The sequence below is a fragment of the Vanellus vanellus genome (assembly GCF_965231255.1).
Source record: "Vanellus vanellus genome assembly, chromosome: 1".
In the NCBI taxonomy this organism is placed as follows: domain Eukaryota; kingdom Metazoa; phylum Chordata; class Aves; order Charadriiformes; family Charadriidae; genus Vanellus; species Vanellus vanellus.
The window spans coordinates 104,147,776-104,168,092 of NC_138905.1; the positions used below are offsets into that span (position 1 = coordinate 104,147,776).

At 47.9% G+C, this 20,317-nt stretch overlaps 1 protein-coding gene across 1 annotated transcript in view; it reads left to right on the top strand.

Moving 5' to 3' along the window:
- IGSF3 (immunoglobulin superfamily member 3) overlaps nucleotides 1-20,317 on the top strand; it is a 103,134-nt gene that overhangs the window by 13,163 nt on the left and 69,654 nt on the right. Inside the window, exon 2 of the mRNA XM_082498230.1 lies at nucleotides 15,629-16,006. Within this exon, the coding sequence (XP_082354356.1) occupies nucleotides 15,629-16,006 (378 nt within the window). The remainder of the gene's footprint in view (nucleotides 1-15,628; nucleotides 16,007-20,317) is intronic.

The window sequence follows — 20,317 nt, forward strand, 5'->3', positions numbered from 1 at the left end:
TACTAGCGGGTGCTTAAATGCAACCACTGTCAACCCTCACCACTTGCAGCCCACTGCAGTAAACTGGGGAGGGGGGATGGCATCAGCAGCTGCTTTGGGCTCATTCCCCTCTGCTTCCCTGCCCTGCCTTCCCCTCCCTCCCTCCTGCCCTTCTCCCCATCTTTGTGCTGGTCTCATTGAGCTCTGTCCATCCCCGACAGGTCTCGAGCGTGCATGGTGTTTTGGTGCAGTTGCTGTATCTGTTCAACTTGTATCAGTCAGTTGCTGTTAAGGCTTATAATCAGTGTAAAATCTCTGGGGTGCAGCTATTTACAGAAAAAAAACCAACCAACCAACAAACCAAACCACCCTTCCAGACTTGCATCAAACAAGATTTTTATTCTCATTAATTGAATTCCTCTAGAGTCTGATAACTTGGGCATGTTGAAATCAGATAAATAAAAAGCCTCCTTCCCTGGTAGCTATGTAAGCCTTTCCTTAACTCCCCGATCAGAGGGGACTAGGCTCTGCTAAGTAAGTAGCTGAAGATCAAAACTTCTGCATACATCTGCTCATCGGGGAGTTTAGGCAGGAGGACACTCAGTGTGGTATATTGGTGGAGGAAGGGTTTACCTGTCCCACACCCTGCTTTTCTCAGTTGATGGGGAACGATTTTTTTGTTTAGTGACAAATGCTGTTTAGTCACCCTCAGACACGTATTCTGTGTCTAGAAACTGGGAATGGGCTTTCTTCCAGACCTTCAGATAAACCTGCAGCCTTACGAAGGGGCAAGTCTGCTCTTGCTGAAGTCGGGTGTATCGCCTTCGGAGCATCTCTTGGGCCTCGCTGCCCTGCCTTGTCACGTGTGTGTGCTGAGATGTGTTGCTCTGGGAGGCAGGAGGGCATTTGGACTGGTGCCTGAGGTGTGGTGTTGCTGAGCTGATGCTGTAATCCTGAAAAAATCCAACTTGCAGCTTTTTCCAGACTCCATACATCAAATGAGACTTGTGGTCATTAAGGGCACATCCCTTTCTCCATTGCATCTCTCATGTGTAGCTCTTGTTGTGGTGCTGGAGGATGAGCCCCCTCTTGTTCAGCAAGTGCTGTTGGTTAGTCCAGGGTCCTTCCTCCCTGTGCCTAGATCACCCATGCTGTAACGAGTTACCTGGCTTGCCAGCCAGACTTTTGCTTGTCTTGATTTTCAGCCAACACCACTCTCCCCCCTTTGGGGTCTTTCTGCTTTCCCCCTCCCCTGCTGCCCCCGGTGCCACCTTTCTACTTGCACCCTGCACTTGGATTTCCCCCCAGCTCTCTTCTTTTGTCAGTGTTTGTGTCCCATACCTGTTTACACCACCGACGCAGTGGCATCTGCCCCCACCCCCTGGGACACTTTTTCCACCCTCTCTCCCGGCCCCACCATCTGCTGTCTCTGCTCCTGCTGTTGTGCATTGGCGTGAAGCCGGCATGAGTTCCCCTGACCGCGTCGACCTCCCCATCTAGGAGAGCACTCGGCTCCTTCCCTCTGCCTTGTTCCTCATAAACACTTTAACTTCTCCTGCTTTACAGAATACTGCTAATGATACTTCCTCCCAACCCCCAGCCTGGATAGCCCCTTCTCCACCTTCAGATTTGCTCCTCAAACCTTAGTGACTGTACAAAGAGGACTGGCATAAGGGCCTGCCTTTACCTGGGGGTTTGCCCTGCACTTCTCTCCTTCTCCATGCCTTTCACAAAGGTAGATTTTCTAACCCTTTCGCATGCTTTAAGGGTCCCAGCTCATTTTCCCTCATCTCTCATTTGCTTTGCTACTGGTAGCCTCTCTCCCTCAGTGCAAAGCTGCTTTATCCCCTCCTCCTTCAGCAGCTGCTCTGTCTTCCGCAAGCCCCATGGGATGCTCTGTCTGGAGCTCTTGCCTCCCAGCTCTCTGCCAGTTTAGTCTGTCTCTGTGATTTACTTTGCAAGGGTTTTCTTAATAGCCCCCGCTGCTCTACATCTCAGCCGTGATCCAGTGTTACCTTCCTTGACTTAGCAATTGCCCTTGCGATAACCAGTTTTGTTCTGTTTCTGGATCGGTTTCCTCTGAGTCCTGTTGTTTTTGCCTTCTCCTGCCTCTCTGGCAGAACTTTTCTTACATCCACAGGGGTATACCCTGCCCAGCTTCAGCATCTAGTTTTTTGTGGTTATAAGGGGCCTATTCTGTGACACTGTCCACCTCTTCCTACAGTCTCTGCCTCTTGGTAATTTTAATGCACTAATAAAAACGGAGCTGGCCTCTCTCTGCCGATGTTACAAGTTCCTATTTCTGTACAAATTAAAATCTTGACCTCTGTCTCTGGTGCTTACTTATGTGCATGCACCTGAGGCTTTCTGCCCAAGAAGTGTAAGCTGCAGCATGTCCTATCCATCCCTGTCTCTGAAATTTGTTCAGGTTTTTTCTTGTCTGCTCATTCCCCTGAACTCTCAAATTAGTTCTCCCTCCTCTGCCCTGCCAAATGCAAGATGCTTGTCTTCCCTTTAAAAGCCCTTCTTAGCCTTGTTCTACCTTGTCTTTTCTAGCGCTTCTTCCCTCTGTGTGGTTTTCGATTCCCAGCCTCTGCCTCTCATTGGGTTTCCTCAGGCTGGGTTCTCAGAGAAAGATGGCTTATCTGATCGTGCTGCCTCCTCTGCCACCCCTTCCTGGATAACTCGGCAGCCCTTTGGCCAATTTCACGCAAATTTGCTGGGAGTAGAAAGCTTGGAGATGAACGAGTTCCTGCAAGTCTTGTGAAGAGTTGGTAGCTGAGTCAGGGGGAGGGGAGGGGGGTGGAGGAGGCAGGGGACTGAAGGAGTCTGTTTTCTTCAAGGGCTCTAGCAGTGCCTCCAAATGACTGTGGCAGCTGTAGGAGAAGCTCCAGCTGAAGCTTGCAGTCAAATCATTAGTCTCGGAGACAACCTCCCTCCCAAAGGCACAGGAAGCCAGGCTTCATTAAGCCTCTTTCACTTAGGGTTGTGTGCTAAAAATGGTGGCTTGGAGCCCTTTTATTTTCTTCTCTGTGATTGGGAGTAACCTGCAGCAGGCACCTGCAGCACTGCTTCACCTGGTGCCTTGCCACAAGGCCTGTTAGGGACCCGCCATCAGGGTCTCCTGGCAGAGTGAGACCACGGCACTCCCGCATACCTGCCTCACTCTGTCCTGCTCCCCGGCCTCTCTCGACCCATCTGCTGCCTGTCTGAAGGTGCCGTTTCACAGTATGGCTGAGCTGGTGGAATATCCCAGCTGCTAATGAAATGGTTTGTTTGCCCCCCGTCCCCAAACCCTAAAGAAAAAAGCGTTCTTGCTGTCTTAGTGGAAACAGGTAACTCCTTGGATCGTTCTTCTTTCAGCTCACTATGGGGGTGAAGCACAGGCAGAGTATGTTGCTAGCAATAAAGCAAGTGAGAAAGCAAGACTGCTTGCTTTTTTCTTTTCCCCATGGCAGCTGGTCCCTAGATCAGCTTAAACTGTGATGTGAAACCACATTCCTAAACTGAATTTCCTGGGATGAGGGTGTTTCTGCTGCTGTTTTCTCTGTAGAGGAGCTGGCATGGTGAGGCTGCTCTGAGTAGGTGCATGGTGCTGAGCTAAGAGCCTGCAGCAGCGGCGAATGCAATCCTGTTGGAGCGTCTTTCACAGAATAGTTGAGGCTGGAAGGGACATCTGGGGGTCATCTGGTCCAACCCCCTGCTCAAGCAGGGCCACCTAGAGCGGGTTGCTCTGGATCATGTCCAGATGGCTTTTGACTTCTCCAGGGATGGAGACTACACTACCTCTTTGGGCAACCTGTGCCAGTGCAGAGTTGCCCCTCACAGTTTATTTAAAAAAAAAAAAAAAAAAGTGTTTTCTTTTGCTTTCCAGCTGGTCAGTCCCCCCTGGTGCGTGGGGTTGTTCCTCCCCAGAGAGGAGAATCACGTTTGATTGTCCTTCTTACTCATTGGTAGTAGTATTGTGTTACGAATATGCGTAGAGGGAATGATTGTACCTTTCTCCCTCCCAGACTGAAAGCGATAGTAAAGTAAATGCTTCTGCATCCCTCTTTTTTTTTTTTTTCTTTTTTTCTTTCTTCTTTCCTTTCCAAATGCCAGAAAGCACCTGTCCTCCCATTTGAAATGGGAGCCTTGGTAATTTGGTGACAACTGCTGATAGTCTCTGTAGCATGTCAAACTAATAAATTACAGTGTAAGGAGATGAAGAGTTCTGACATCTTAATTAGCAATAAGAGGCAGCAGGTAGCTGAAGAATCTCCCCGGATCTGTATCTCTTGAATCACAGAGGTTTTGAGAGGCAGCATCTTGCTGGTGCTTAGTAAACAGAGAAGAAACCAGAAGAATTGGGAGGGTGGGGAGTGGGGAATGGAAGCTGTCTGCTGTTGTATTGCCATGTTTTGTATTCTTGTGATCCTTTATGGTGGGGTGGGAAAATTGTTTTAGAGAAACGCATGCTTTTAGCCAATACACTTGTCTTTGGGGACAACTTAATTTACTGTTTACCTGAAAGCTCTTTCTGCTGAAGAAGGTGTGCAAGGTGGCAGCTTTGCCTTGCAAATTGGATGTTCTCACATGCTAATGGCCATGGCTGAAGGGCACGAATGTTTCTTTAGTATGCTGGAAGGAAGCGGGCGAGATTGCTTGTGGCTGCATTCATTTCTAGATATTACACTTCATAACTTTTTGCAGTGGCACTTCTGCAGAACGGTGTGCTCAAAAGGAGGTGGGGAGCAGGCGCGGAGCCCGTGCCTAAGAGTAAGGCGGGTGAGCTGGAGGAGCAGTGAGCTTTGGGAGGGAGGAGTGTGCAGCAATGCGGTTTGTCATCAGCTCTTCGGACCTGTCCATATCTAAGTATCTTCTTAAAAAGCAAATGATTTGGGGTTGAGCAATTCATAAATGGCTAATTGAGGGAGCTGATTTGGAGTTTGGAAAGGAGGTGCTCTGGCCCTGTCCCAGAAGAACAAGCATGCAAGTAAAGGTCCTAGAGAAAGTCAGGGTGTTCAACTCCTAAATGTCATTCTTACCAAAGTAAGGGAAAACCTAGTGTCACACAGAGCAAGGGGAGGGAAAGGAAGCCATATAAGCAACTTCCAGGAGCATGGAAAGATGGACCAAAACACTGGAGTTTCTCATTGGAGGTAACGGGAAGCACTTTTGTGTGCTCCCTCCCTCCATTTGTTTCAAATGAAGAGAGTAAGCAGCTTTGCTTTCTTCAGGGAAAGCAAATTGGAGGGAAGGTAAGGAACCAAGCTCTCCATGGATCAGTAGTACTTTAAGAGACCTCTTCATGAAAGAGAGGGAATTCCTTTAATGAAAGACTGGGTAGTAAATGCTATTTCCTTTTGGCAAGGATAATGTGAAGGTGAGATTTGGGACTCCACAGTCTTCTCCCCTGGGAGAGTATTTTAAGCATCTGGGTTGTTATGAGGTGAATTAAAGCAATAACAGGGGCATTCAGTTGTTCAGTATTGGGAGGGATTGCAGAGCATGCAGGAAAATGAAAAAAGAAGTGACATTAAAACATTATTGACTGTGAAACAAAATGAAGTTTCTTATTGTCTGAGAGTGAGTGATTGCACAGGGAATAACGTTTGACAATTCTAAGAGTGACCCTGGCTGTTGAACATGTAGGACTTGAAGACTAAAGAACGATAATAAAAAGAAATACAGAGGCTGCAGGGCATAATGAACTATGTCAGAAATTTCCTGCCTAGCTTTGTCGCTCGAACAATTTCATTTCGCTCCCCCCCCCTCCTCTTAATAGGTTGGGAACACATACCGGCTAAGAGTTCAGCAATCTGAAATGTCTGTTGGCGCTTCATAGCTTTGGTACTAGCACGACAATTCTGAATCTTTTAGAGGTCTGGGAGCAGTACTAGAGGCAGCAGGGTAAATGGTGTGTCCTTACATGTATTTTAAGAGCTAAAAGAATAGAAGAAAAAAAAACCCAAACACACATAGGAATCTTGGGAGACTTCACTTTTTGTGCAGGTCTACACTAAATCTTACAGTGGACTACCTGTGGCTACAGCTTCAAAGCTCAGGCTGGGAAGGCAGTAATGAAGCCATCGCTGCTTTTCATGGGAAGATATAAAAGCAGGCATTGCCTTGAGCATTCCAGCAGGCCACTGTAAATGCTGCTGTGTATCGTTGTGCTTAACCAGACCTGGAACCAGCAGTAGTGATATAAGTCACTAGGACATGTATTCAGTGGGATGTAGGAAAGAAACTCCTGAGGATAAGACACAAGGAGCAGTGCAAGTTAGAAGTAGTGCGTGGGCAAACCAACACTTCCTGCCTGCATATTCCCAATATAAGTATAATCTGCCAGGGAGCTTCTGCTTGCGTTTTTTTCCCATAATGATAAGGGTAATGATGGTATAGTATATGAAGAACACGGCGATCTGAGAGTTGGAAAAGGGCTGAGAAGGTTCTGTTCTGACCTTGAAGGAAGAGAAATAGTTGATTAAATAGATTCATGGAACAGGCTCTACCTTACATACAGAAAAGAGCCTACAGTGCTACTGGAGGGCTCTGCTGTTCTGTGGGATTAGTCCAAACTGGTATCTCCTTTGGCGAATACAAGGATTGCAGATTATAAGGGACTCTCTTTCTCAGCATCTTTGAAGGAAAATAGTCAAACTATAATAAGCAATAGGCGTGTTGCACAAGCATATTTGAGTCCCCAACATTTGTTTACCATTATGAATCTGAGCCAGTGGGACAGTGAGCTCAGTCTTTCCCTGGTACATCAGCACGTATTGTTATTCACCTTTTACATCAGGTACACCTTGATCCACCAGCTTCTTCAAAGCCTATGTGAAGTAAGGAGGGTGAGCAGCATGAGCTGCCGAGCCCCGGGGCCTGTGTGCGGAAAGGCTGCCCTGCCATCCTCCTGCCTTTTGTTAATATGGAGTATTGCTCTTTTCTCTGACCGCAGGTGTGGCTGCCTGGCTTCTGGACACTTGGCTCTGTGACTTTTCAAAGCTATACTAGATTGAAGAGTAGTTTTCAGACTTTAGTGCAGCCAAGTAACTTTAAACCTACACTGTGATGGGATGATCAAGAATGATAGAACTGTAAGAGCAGGGAGATCCCGTGTAGTCTATCCTCCAGGGCAGGTTCATCTCCACCTATGCTATTCCTGCAGAAAGTATTCTGTCTGGGATTGTTCAGCCTGGAGAAAAGGAGGCTCAGGGGAGACCTTATCACTCTCTAGAACTGCCTGAAAGAAGGTTGAAGAGACGTGGGGGTTGTCCTATCACTTGTTACTAGCGAGAAGAGGTCAAGAGGAAATGGCCTCAAGTTACACCAGGGTAGGTTTAGGATGGATATTAGGAAAAAGTTCTTCACAGAAAGGCTTGTTAAGCATTGGAGCAGACTGCCCAGGGAGGTAGTGGAGTCGCCATCCCTGGAGCTATTTAAAAGACGTGTAGATGTGGTGCTTGGGGATGTGGTTTAGTGGTGGTTTTGGCAGCGTTAGGTTGGTGGCTGGACTTGATGATCTTAAGGGTCCCTTCCAACCTAGACGATTCTATGATTCTAAAGTAAATGTCTGTCAGAGGGAGCTGCAGTGTGAGAGACTTAAGTTTCACAAAGCAGTCTCTCTGGTGCCTCACTTTCCTTGCTGCTGGGAAGTTAAAAATATACCGAGCTCCCATGTCCAACCTGAATCTGTGCTGTTCAAGTCCAAGCCTATTGTGTCTTGTCTTCTCAGTGTCCAACATAGATAATGAATTATTCTTTCCTCCTTCCAACATTTTTAGAAGTTAAAAGGTTTTAGTAACAGAGATGATCTGTGGCTTAAGAATATGCCATTCTGAGGTGGTGTTAAAGCTAGTGTATTTTAACTGGCCTAATTGTAAACACAGAGAAGGAGCAGTTAGGGGAATGTGACATCCATACAGTATGAGGTTTGCTTAAAAAAAAAAAAAAAAAAAAAGAAAAAATCAGAAGGGCAGATCACATTTAACACTCTGCAGCTGTAGAATACCAATGCTGTACTGTGGAAAGTAAGGAAGTCGTCTGTCAATATGAGGACCAGTTCTGAGAAGAACCAAAGGATGAAAAATGGCTCTGATCTTGGCGAGGGGGTTGGATGTCTGACTGGATGCATAATTATAGCAGAGGTACAAGACCTCTTTTGCAGTCAGAACTTGGGAAGCTAGTCACAGGCCAGAACAATCTATGGTGATTAAAAGAAATGTCACCTCTTTCATATTTATTGAAAACATTTTTCTTAAAAGGCAGTAAACATCTGCTGTGGCAGTGAGCGGCTGTAAGACGGAGCAGCTAGCAGAGATGAGTGAAAGCAGTTGTGTTGGAAGAACAAAGAGCTTCATTGGCGGCTCCTGTCTCGTTTGCCCGTGCTTTGATATTTCCCCACTGATTGTGATATTTCCATACCAATTATTGTATAAATTGTTCCTGGCTGACCTCCCTACTTAGCCATCCTTAGTTGGCTCAGCAGTGGGAGGAATTTGAATGAGGAATGAATAGCTTTTTGAGTCAGTTCAGGAAAGATGGTCCATGTGCTGGGAGTGGTGGGATGGTGGCAGGAGTGGAGGAGGAAGATAGGGGATCAAGCACCCTTGGTAGCATGATTTAAACATCAAAGAAAAAGGGTGGAGGATAGGGACAGAGTTGTTGTTCTGCAGGTGACTCCAGCCAGCCTTTCAGTACTGTGAACTCTCTTGGCATGGCAAAAAAATACATCAAGCAAAATACTGTATTTTCCCAGAATGAGGCTTTACAGTAATAAGGGGGGGTGGGGGGGTGGTGTTACCACATGTTTTCTTCTGATAGCATTGTGTTTTTTCCATCTGGCAGCAGGTTGCAGTGTACAGAGATTGCCCCTGCTGTGACTCATTTATGCAAAAATTAAGCTCGAACCTAATTTTTATTTGTATGCGTTAACAGGAGACTTCACAGAATAGCAGGTGCATGTTGCTAGAAGATGTGTCTCTGTTTTGGTGTTGCCTGTTGGGGCAGAGTCTCCCATAGAGATTACGGTAGTCTTCAGCCAAGGAAAAGAAAGACGGATGCTTGGGGAAGTGTTCTTGGTGGCTGGACAGCGGTGAGTTTGGAAGAGCCTTCTTGAGACGAAACACCATTTTGTGGATATTGGTCCCTGATTTTTCTCTGGACTCCAGAGCAGAGCTAAGTAAGTTTTGGCAAGAAGTGTCTGTTCCTCCCTGGGGGACAGAAGGGAGAGAGGAAGGGCCATCCCCTGGGAAGCATCATGCCTAAAGGAAACTGGAAAATTAATCTGAATTAAGACGGAACGTGAACTCGGAGGATGTTAACTGTCCCTGAACAACTCGCTGGAAGCAAAGGCCTGCTCAGGGCACAATGCTCCTGTTTTGGGGTAGGGGAATGGAAACCCTGAGGAGGAGCGAGTTGAGGGGGAGCCCTGCTTGCTGGGCTGCAATTAAACGCATGTACTTTGTGAAAGCAGCCAAGGCACGAAGGCTGCTTCTGCCGGCCCTGCTGTTGCCCATGGCCTGTGGCCTGTAAACTGCAGGCTGTGGCATTGCCCCGCAGCGCTGCCGTCCTTGTTTGGGGTGGGCTGCCAGTGTAGGGGAGGCAGGGGGTGAGCAACAAATTAACAGCGCTGGCTAAGAAAGCAAGAGCGGCCTTGGATTGGATGAAAACACTGTTTTGTTGTTGTGGGCATGGCATCCCTTTCCTCGCCCCCCGGGTCAGCACGGAGTGCAGGTATGCCTGCTGCCTCCTGTGGTGCCGGGCCTGGGCTGAAGGCGCCGAGCACAGCCGGAGGAAGAGTCTGCTGGCACTCGCCTCACCTCAAACCACGCCATGCCAGGAAGGCCAGGGCCAGCCGGGTGGTGAGCCCGGGCTCCTGCGCCGCTCTTGCCTGAGCAAGCCCCAGACCTGCGGGAGGCCAGCAGTTGCCACCGCCTGTGATGCACTCGGTGCTGGCACCCGCTCTTGGGCTGTGCATGCCCAAAGCATCTCCTAAGCTAGGAAGTAGGCGCTTTAGCGTAACTGCTCTTTAGCACTTGCGTCTGAATTGTCTTCATTATGGGGGACTTCCTGCCAGGTCCTGTGGTTTGCTGCAGATGCTAATTTGTCATAGCCAAATAGGGTTTATGCACGCTCCCCTTCCCTTCCCTGCATGCGGGCACAGGCTCCTGCTTCAGTTCTGACAGTGTTTTGAGGGAACCAACTCAATTAGCTGTGTTCAGAGCGGATAGCCACGCTTCCAGAGAAAAAGCTAAAATGGTCCCTTTTTTTTTTTTTTTTTTTTTTTTTAGCTTCTGTTGTATCATAGCCAATGCATATTCTGCAGACCAGATGTGACCCGTATGGCTGAAGAGTATAGCCTGCAGTGACACGGGTTGTGAAGGGGCATGAGGACAGCTGTACCACTTCAGACTAAGGCTCTTCCACCTAGCTCAAGGTCACGGCTCAAAAAGCTGTAGGCAGACAGATACGCAACTGTAGCTTGTTTGGGGAGCCTCCCGAACCTGATGTGATCTACCTGTTTAGTAGTCCTATTTCAAGTACTTGTCCCACCCACATTTCGACCTATGTAAATTTTCCATGTCCACAGCATCCCTTGGCTAGAATGTCCCCAGGTCTGCTATATGCAGCTGCAAGAACTGCCTCACTTGTTATAGAACTGGATCTGACCAGTTTCAGTTGACAGTCCTTGGTTTTTTAAACTAGAAGAGATGGTAAATGGTCAATTCTTTACTGTCCTCTCCATGGCACAGGTATTTTTATAGATCTTTGCCAGATCCTCTTAAAGTCATCTCTTTTCCAGGCCAGAGACCTCACCTGCTCCATTATTTCTTACGTAGAAGCCATTCCCTAGTGTTTGTCATCATTGTTGCTCTTCTCTGACACTTTCTCAGGAGCACCTATAAATTGAACAAACAATAGTGACGACAAAAAAACCCAAATATGCTCTGTGTATTTGTGCAAAGTATGGGGAGAGGTAGGAGGGGGATCTCTTTGGAAACGTTTTCTGTCTAGTAACTGTAGTCAAAGGCATAAAGTAATTTTTAAATGAAATTTAGGATTAGTGTTACCAGTTATTGACAAACACTTCTTTAGAGCTTCTAAGTGAAGGAATACTGCTGTAAAGCTGCAGGGGTAGAAACATCCCCTCAAGCTACATAATCCATTTGGTGTTCAGCACTGTCAGCCCTATGCTTCTGGAAGATATGGAAAAATATAAATACTTTTTTTTTTTAATTGTTCTCTAATGATTAGAGACCCAGGATAATACTCCTTCTAAGAGCTCAAGTTTCTCTTTTAGATTAAAGGTATACTGGCAGTGATTATTGATATCTAAGATACCTTGATGTAACTTGCTGTGGTGCCTTTGGGTGTGGTGTAGGCATAAGCCCACACTCTCGGAGATGGTAGGAGTGTTCGTGCAAGAGATTCCTCGCCATTCTGTCCCTAAGTTTTATTTATTCTTTTGGTGTGTCAATGCTGTGGCAGAGTTTCTGTGTGCCCAGACATCCTTTCTTTCATTACACTCACCTATCCCTTGTGGTAAGCCTTGAATCAATGTTCTGAGATGGAATTTTGCACACCTGTTCTTCTGAAAGGGACCTGAAGGTCCACCTCCTTCCCAAAGAGTAAGTGTTTGGCACTTTCTGAAATGGGGCATTTTCAAAGTATTTCAAATCAGGCATCTGAAATGACCAGTCGTGTCTAGAAAATCTGAGCTCTGCATGTCTCCCCGTGGAAATGTCAGATCTTGCTGTAGTCAGCTGATGTCGTTGGGAGGATGTGGATTTTGCAAAGACAAAGCGTACTCGGAAGCTGAGCTACAGTGCTTCTGAGCGAGATGCCTGGCTGGCAGGGATGCTCGACGTTCCTTTCTTATCTGTAGATTGAACAGAGAGTCATTGAAGTCCTGGCTGTGGTATGACAAGGAACACACGAATGACCAGATGACTCTTGACGTTGCATGTCTCCCTTGCCTTTCACCTGCTTTTCAGAGCTACTTCACATGACACGGCCATGGCCCTGGAGCCTTCTAGGCAGGCTGGCATAGGGGAGGTGCAGGGACCAGACCGGGCATCTGCTGGTGCCTGGGTCCTGCATGGTCCCCTTGCTGCGAGACCTTGAGTCTAATCACCTGGCTGCACCATCCCCTCTTGCCGCTGCCTCCTCCTCTTTCCCCCATGCATCCCCTGTCTTCTAAACATGGCTTGGGAGATGGGTAAGCCAGCGGAAGTCTTGAGAGCTGCCTGGCTGTTGTTTGGCTTGCTCTTAGCTCAAAAGGCTGGCGACAATAACCCTCATCTGTAGGGGATAAGGATCAGGGAACACTTCCTCCTTATCATGGGGGATTTGCTGCCTTTTGGAAAAAAACAGATGCACAAACCTATCATTTCTTATTAATTTTAAAGTAGCTCTTGGCTCGCTACCTCCTCCATATCAGCCCTTGCATTGTCAGTAAATTATATTGGATTTGCAATTAAAAGCCAGCTGTGCCAGTGAAGTACCTGCCAAATGCCACCATATCTGTCTCCTGGGCGTCCTAAGGGAGGTGTGGAGCACACAGCTCCTCCTCCAGTGAGCTCTTCTCTCACTTCGAGAGGGGAAGATAAGAGTTTAAAATGGGATCTCAGGCACATTATTTTTGTTAATCAGAATGCTTGCTTGCTAAGAACTGTAGTTCTTTTCTTGATACTGCATGTTTGCGGATATAGCAATTCCCAGAGCTGGAAAACTGACAAACACCCTTCAATTTAACTGTTTGAGGAAAAAACTTGTAGTGGTGGATGTCTGTCTCAGGCTGGCTGTTTTTCTCTTTCCCTTTCTCAGTTAAAATGATTTATTGGAGAAGTATCTCTGCTTCTGCCGTGTGGGTTTGTTTTTTTTTTTTTTTTAAGTGTTGGAAAGCATTTGTGCCCAGCTGTGTTGGAGCAGGAGTTTGCGGCCATGCAGGGGGACGAGCACTGTGTATGTGCCACTCACTGTCCTTCTGGACATCCACCCCGTTCAACCCACTGCTGAGCCTTTGTGTCTCACCTCTTGGAGGCTGAATGGCAACTTGCTGCAAGTTGTAGCAAGACCCTGAATGGTTTTCCTTCCACGCTTGAGCTGAGCAGGGATTTTTCTGCACCGGCTTCTTCTGTCCCTCAGCTGCTTGGACACCTGGAGCCAGGAAGCAAGGTGCTCTTCGGCTCTTGCCTCTCTTGCTTTTGGCTGGATCATGAAGGTGCAGTAATCCAATGCAAGAAGGAGTAGGATAGGAGGAATGTAGAAGGTGCGTCTCTTCCAAACCTGGAGCAGGACTCCAGGTTGTAGGGTTACAGGCAAGGTCCCAAAAACCACCAGCAAGGGAAGAAGGAAGCTCACGTTAGCGCTGGCCATGAGGGTGGTGGGATTTGACATCTGCCAAAAAGCTGCGTGCATCAGTGTGCAGAGATCTGGGCTGTGGGTCCCTGAGGTTGTGATCTTGCCAGCGAGCTTTGGGAGGACCGACACACGTCTCTGATAAAATTATGTTTTTCAACTGGATAGTTGGAAAATGCCTCAAAGAATTCCTATGTTAAAAAAAAAAAAAAAAATCAGCATTGCGTTAAAAGCCTGCAAAAAAACAAGGTTGTGAACTAAGATGAGAAATACCTGAATGAGTGTTGCGTGTGCAACTTTTAATTCCTACCGCTGCATGTTTGCCTTGTGGTGCAACTCTAATTATGTCATTGCGTGCAGGGTATCTGTATGCTGTAGCAAGGCTACATGTGCATACAAAAATTGAATTATGAGCTGTCTTTAGGTGTGCAATAAAGATCTTACGCTTCCTGCTGCTTTAAAACCAGTTCACTTCAAAGGCTGTAGAATTTGCTTTGTCCTTTGGCCTTTATGGGGTGAGAGAAGAGGCTGTCTGCACCTTAGATGTGTTAGTTGTCTCTAGCGGTATCTTTCCTCAGGATGAAGAGATTGCTACTGCAAACACTGGGGGAGCGTTTGCCTCTGTTGTTCCTCTCCCCGTTCGTTTCGACTGTGCTAGCTTTCCCCGTCCTCCCCTTAAATCACATTATTTCATAAAGAGTAAAAAGAAACATAATTTGGAGCAGCAGCGAGCTGAGCCCAAGTTAATAGTTTGAATTGCACTCCATCTGTTCAGCTGCATGGCCTGATGGATGTGCTGAACCCATTTTTCACAATTTGTTTTAAGCTGGTAAGACCCGTCTCTCCTGGCTCCGGTCCAGGCTGACTGTGGAGAAAAACTTCGTCTCTGGACATCCGTGTCCAGAGGGCGGGCTTGAGTCGGTAATCCCCAGATGCCGGGCTACCTCTTCCACCTGCAAGTTGCTACTTTTTGAAAGGTGGAATTCTTCTCTGGACTCGAGCATTGTTGTCGAAAATTAGAGAGGGGAGGAGGGAAAAAATCCCACCCCAACGTGTAGGCGCACACAGAGGATGAAATTTGGAAACGTGATTATGCAGGACTCGCTTTAAATCGGCTTATTGCTGTTTTATGATGGCAAGCAAGCAGTCACAGAAGCCAGGGTGATTGGCCTCGCCATGTGCGCATGCTGCTGGTAACTCAATAACTGATGAACACCCACCGTGGTCTCCAGACCTCGAGCCTTTGATGTAGCAACAAACAAGATAGATTGCTGTAATTTATCTGGCCCCTGGAGGGCTGTGCTGGTAATGTGCCATGAGCCCAAGGGCCAGCCATCCATAATCTGTGTAAAAATACAGCAGATCGCAGTCGCCGTGCTGCGGGACTGTCTTTGTTCCGTGCCGCGAGAGTTTGCGTGTGTACAATGCACAGTACTGGGTCTCGATTTCCAGCAGCCAGGGGCGGGAAGTCTTAGTGTAATATGCCCACTCCCTCCATTAACTTTAATTGTTTTTGTTATGTACTAAGTATACTCCTTTCAAATAGACTTGGGAAGGCAGTGCCGGAAATGTGGTATTTCCCTGTGTGCCTTTGCAAGTGTAACAGAAAGACTGGAGAAGGCTTGCTGGATTTGGGGGGGAAGAAGAATGGGATTTTGTACTAGCCAAAGCCTATGGTGGGTTTGCTGATGGAGGATGAGTGCTGGTGCCATTGCTGTTGGGTGGCCTGGATACCCAAGGAGAGGGAATGTAGCCTCCTGGCTTGCATGTGGGTCTCTCTCCTGGTGGAAGACGGTCCTGGTTGGGCTGCGGTAGGAGAAGAGGGAGTTGCTGCCAAACTGGGGAGCCCCACCAGCGTCACTGGGGTGCTGTGGAGTGGGTGTGTGCCACCTCCCAGTGCCTTCTGGCAGCAACCTGTGCCTGGGATTGCAGGATGATGAGGTTGGAAAATAATAGTACTGAAAACAGAACCCTGTCAGCTTGAGTTTCTGGTTTGTTGCCACGTGGCGCAGTACCTTTTCGTGCCTGGATTCTTACCGCTGTCAAAGAAAGGTTGCATGTTATCTCAACACGGCTTTTTTTCATGGGCAGTTTTAGAAAAACAACTTCACTTGGGTCAGCAAGAAAGCTGCAGCGTAGCTGGGGGGGTGCTGTGCCAGAGCCCAAGGTGCAGTTGTGCCATGGGGTGCGAGGGCTTGCCTTGCCGAGCGTGGCTGTGGAAGGGGTGGGACTGGTACATCTCGGGGAGGGGGAGGCATGGGGGCTGCTTGCCAAGAAATAACACTGGGCTCCTCTCCTGCAGGCATGGCCTTGGCCCAGCGGCAAGTGGCGGTGCAGGAAGGACCCCTCTACCGCACGGAGGGGTCTCACGTCACGCTGTGGTGCAAGGTGAGCGGCTACCAGGGCCCGGCGGAGCAGAACTTCCAGTGGTCCATCTACCTGCCCTCGGCCCCTGAGCGGGAGGTGCAGATCGTCAGCACCGTCGACCCCTCCTTCCCCTACGCCATCTACACCCAGCGTGTGCGCAGCCGGGGCATCTATGTGGAGCGGGTGCAGGGGGACGCCGTCCTGCTGCACATCACCGAGCTGCAGGACCGGGACGCCGGGGAGTACGAGTGCCACACGCCCAACACCGACGAGAGGTATTTTGGGAGTTACAGCGCCAAGATGAACCTTGTGGGTAAGCTGTCCTGCTAACGGCATGGCTGGGGGCAGTGGGGAATCTCCCAGCCAGCATGCAGCAAAAGCCCATGAACCCTCCATGTGCGATGTGGTCCTCATTAAGCCATCAGAAAAAACACTAGGGAGGAGAATAGGAGCAGAGAGCAGACAGCACAGTGGTTTGAATTGCAGGAAATCATGGTATAGGTGTAGGAGAAATCAAGCTTTCTCTAGTAGTAAGACCCTTATAAAGAAGAGAAACCAGGCAGCATAGCTGGAGAGTAACATGTGAAGCTGTGGCTGAAAGCAAAAAGGATGTAGAACCGATTTACGCAGAGAGAGAGAGAGAGAGGGGTAAGGGATGCTGCTCCAGATGGCACAAGCTGCAGAGGAGAGAGCTGTGTGCCAAAGGTGGTGAAATAGCAGAGCAGGGAAGAGGAGTGATAACGAACATCACATAAAGGGAACGGGAGAGACGGTTGTCTTCAGGCTGTGTACAGAGGGCAGTGCTGAATGTGTCCTGAAACCAGCACACTGATCAAATTGAGCTGTCTGCAGATGAATGTGGGGGAATTGGTTTGCGGGTTATTTTTTTTTTTTTTGTCTGCGTTATAAAAATCGAAAACAGGTTCTTTAAAATCTGGAGTAGTTCCACAGCACCTCTCTGACTAGCTGATTTGACCTTTTCAAGCTTCAGCTTGCTTTCTGTATCTCAAAATGGGGCTGGGTTTGAAATCTCTAACTCCTCTAGCAGTGGTCAAATAGCTTCCATCAAACTCTTTGGCTGAAGGACTCCTAAAAGAGCTCCTCCACAGCGCAGAGGTGCCCCTCTAGCAAGTTGAAGCACACAGACAGCAGGCTTGCTTCCCTTGGGAGAGGTTTGTGAGCCTGCTGGTCTCCGGTTTTCCGGTTTGGAAACCACTTTGGCTTTATCCAGACGTGCTAGCCAGTCAAGGTGTTGCTGTTTCAGGCCTTGTTGACACAGGAAACCCGTTGTGAAAGGAGCTGAGGTGTGAGTTTAAATCACAATAGCCCTCCTTTGGGCTGTGCTCCTTGCCACCTGCTTGTGTGTGCCTTGGCTCCTTCCCTTCGGAGGTGCCAGCCCAGCCATTCTCACGGGTGAAGCCCCACAGCCTGGGTACAGGCGCTTATTTAAGTGCCGGCTTTCCCATCTGATGTCCATGAGAAGTCAGGAGGTAGATGCCTGAATACTCTTTTCTATTCCTTTTTTTTTTTTTTTTCGTAGTTCTGTGATTTGCTTCAGGTGTCCAGGTTTGCAGTTCCCCCTTTAGTTTAAACAAGACTGAGTCAGCGCTGCCACTGTAAAGTCACCTCAGGGAGTGAAACCCATTGAAAACCAACACCCGGTGGAAAAAAAAAAAAAAAAGTGCCTGGGGGCAGGGTGGAGTTGTGGCAGTCTGGGTTTTTAGCTGGGTTCCTCTGCCAGGGAGCTGCACCCGGTGGAAACCAGCCCGTGAACTGGGGTCCTTACAGGAGAGCTGTTAGAGCAAGTGGGAGTACCTGCCTTAGCGGCAGGCATGGGACGAGGATGCAAGTGAGCATAGCCCGCGTGTCCGATGGAGCTCTCCTCCACTGCTCTCCCCAGGGGCTGAGGAGCCACTGCCCTCCAGGTTTTAACTGTAGCTAACTGAAGCAGTTGCTTCGGTGGCCAGCGTGGGGCTTTTGGGGTGAGATGGTTTTGCTCTGTCCCACCCTTGCCACTGGTACAAGACACATAAGATTTGGGACTCTGTAGACACCCATGAATAGTGCTTTGAAGACATCAGCTTTGGGGCTTACATGTGTCTGGGATGTTCAAGAAAATTCATCTAAAGTAACTTTTAGTGGATTAGCTAAATCACATTATGCCCTTTCATGGATGCTTGTGCTCAGAATTTGGGGCCCTAATTTAGTATAGCTTAATTCATTTCTGAAAATTCACTTTAGAAGTGACTTACAGTCACTTGCATTTTGAATGTGTGTAGCTGCATAGGTGTTTTCTGTGGTTTAACCTAACTCTGACAGAAACTGAATTTTCCAGAGTGCCCACTGTGATGACCTGTAGACAGCAAGCCCTTATGGAGGGCCTCCCCTCTGGCTCCTCTTCATGTGAATCAGGGCTGACTTCAGCCCCGTTGGGCCCTTGAAGTCCTGCCAGGGAAGTGGGGGGAAGTGGGCTCCTCACTGCAGGACTGGACAGAGCACACACTTTTTTTTTTTTCTTTTTTTTTTTTTTCTTTTCCTGTCGTTTTAGCTCTAGGCTACAGGTCATGAGTTTTCAGTCTGTCTTTCTTGCTGCAGACAATACACAAGAAGAGGTACACGAGAGCTAAATGAGAGTTATTGTGCTCATTTTCTCAGAAACAGAACCAAACTTTTTTTTTCCTCTCTCATCCAGTTATGAATTTTTAATTGACTCATTAGATTGAATGGCTCTTTTTTGGCAGCGGCAAAGCCTGGAGGGAGACAGGTTTGTTAGCATCTCTATTCTCTCCGTTTACGCGTGAAATGGATGGGTTTGGAGCACTGTTGATTTTAGACTTGCTGCTCTGGGATATTTGAGTTGTTGTGTCCTGTGGTTTGAGGGAAGAGCTGAAGGAAGAGTCTCCCCTTTTCACCTGGGTGATACAGCCCTGTGAGGGGGGAGCTAGGAGTTTTGGGGGAGTTGGCTGGGACACGTGGGACTGCTGTCTGCACTGGGACATCCCAACTTGCAGCAGAGCAGCTGGGATGTGTGTTTGCTCCTTCCATCTGAGCAGCATTGAGGGCTATGTGTCCAGGACTCTGCAGCTGCTAAAGAATAGTCTTGTCAGCTTCAGAGATGTACAGGTAGGGCTTGAAAGGACGCTGCTATCCACCTCACAAGCAGCAAACATGGTTGGTGGTCCCTCCCTCATTTTTGGTGTCTCCACTTGAGGTTTCTTTTTGTTCATTGAGATCTTGGCCAGGATCTAGTACCGCTCTGAAGACCTGAAATCTCTGATGGCCTGAGTAATAAGGGCTCCCCAGGCACTTTGTCAGACTCTTATCTGAATTTAGGCATGCAGTGCAAGTTCTAATCTCACTGAAGCTAGGAATGAGGCCAGTAATGTGGTTCAAGGGCCTTCTGCTGTGGGGAGCTGTGTATCAAGGCTTAACTTTTTTTACCAGTCTTCAATTTACTTCAGCTGCTTCAAAAATAAGTCTTTCATATCTTGTTACACCTCTTCTCATCTCCTCCTGAGCTACGTCATTGGGAAGAAGGAGTTATACCTGGGCTGTGAGATGTGTTAGGGCGAAGAATATAGGACATCCAGACTGAGTTGCAGGGGCTGAGGGAGGTGGCAAAAAAAAAAAAAAAAAAAAAAAAAAAGGGTGCAGCTCTGCAGGATGTTTTGGAACCATGGCCTTGTAATTGATTTATGAGAAAGGAATAGCTCATGTACAAAGTCTGCAACTCCATTGTTTGCCTTCAGAGTTCAGTTCCCCGAGGCTGACATGAAATGGCTGAGGCTAGTTTATGCTCTTTCACTTGGGGGTGTGGGGGGAAGATTTTTAGAAGATCGCACGAGTGGCCTCCCACTCAGCTAACACCAGGCACGTTGCCTAAGATAGATGTTGAGGCCATATCTGGGATCAGAGGACAGCGAGGGACAAATCTGGAGAGTAAGCCATCTTTGTTTAAATGAAATGCGTCCTTCTCTAAGTTGACTAAAGAGAGAGCCTAGATGTTAGACTTGGGTTAGGCAGCTGGTGTTGAGTGAAATGAATTCTTCCAGTAGTGGCTGAAGACTTGGTTGCTTTTGGAAACTTCCCCCATGGCGTTCCTAAGCAACTGGTATGGAAATTTTGGCTTTGTGGCTGAATTGGGAAGATGCTAGGGCATACTGAAGAAGGGAGTTACAGAACTGTATCGCTTAAATGAGGGATCTGGGGACCATGCACACCTGGCTGGCAGTTGTGTCAGGGTCCTGGCCTGCTTGTTGCTGGCTGAGAAGTATATGGGCTGCTCTGCTGCTTTTTGAAGTTAAGGGCAGCAAAGAATTTGCAGGTGAAGGAAAACAGCATCCCAGTAACATAGTGTCACCACTGGCAGGACAGCAGTATTTTCCAGATTGTCACTGGAATTACCCCACGTCTTAACTCTTGAAATATGGGCAGTGGAGGAGGTTTCTGTGCAGGAATTTTAGGTGGTAAAGCTCCAGGGGTGCTGTGCAATCTGAGATGCTGGTTTGTGCTTCTCATCTTATGTTGATGGGTAAATAAATTTGTGTTTTGCTGTGGGGTAGAAGTGAGCACATGGCAGTTACTTCAGAGTGCATGAGTCACTGCAAATTTGTACTCCACTATA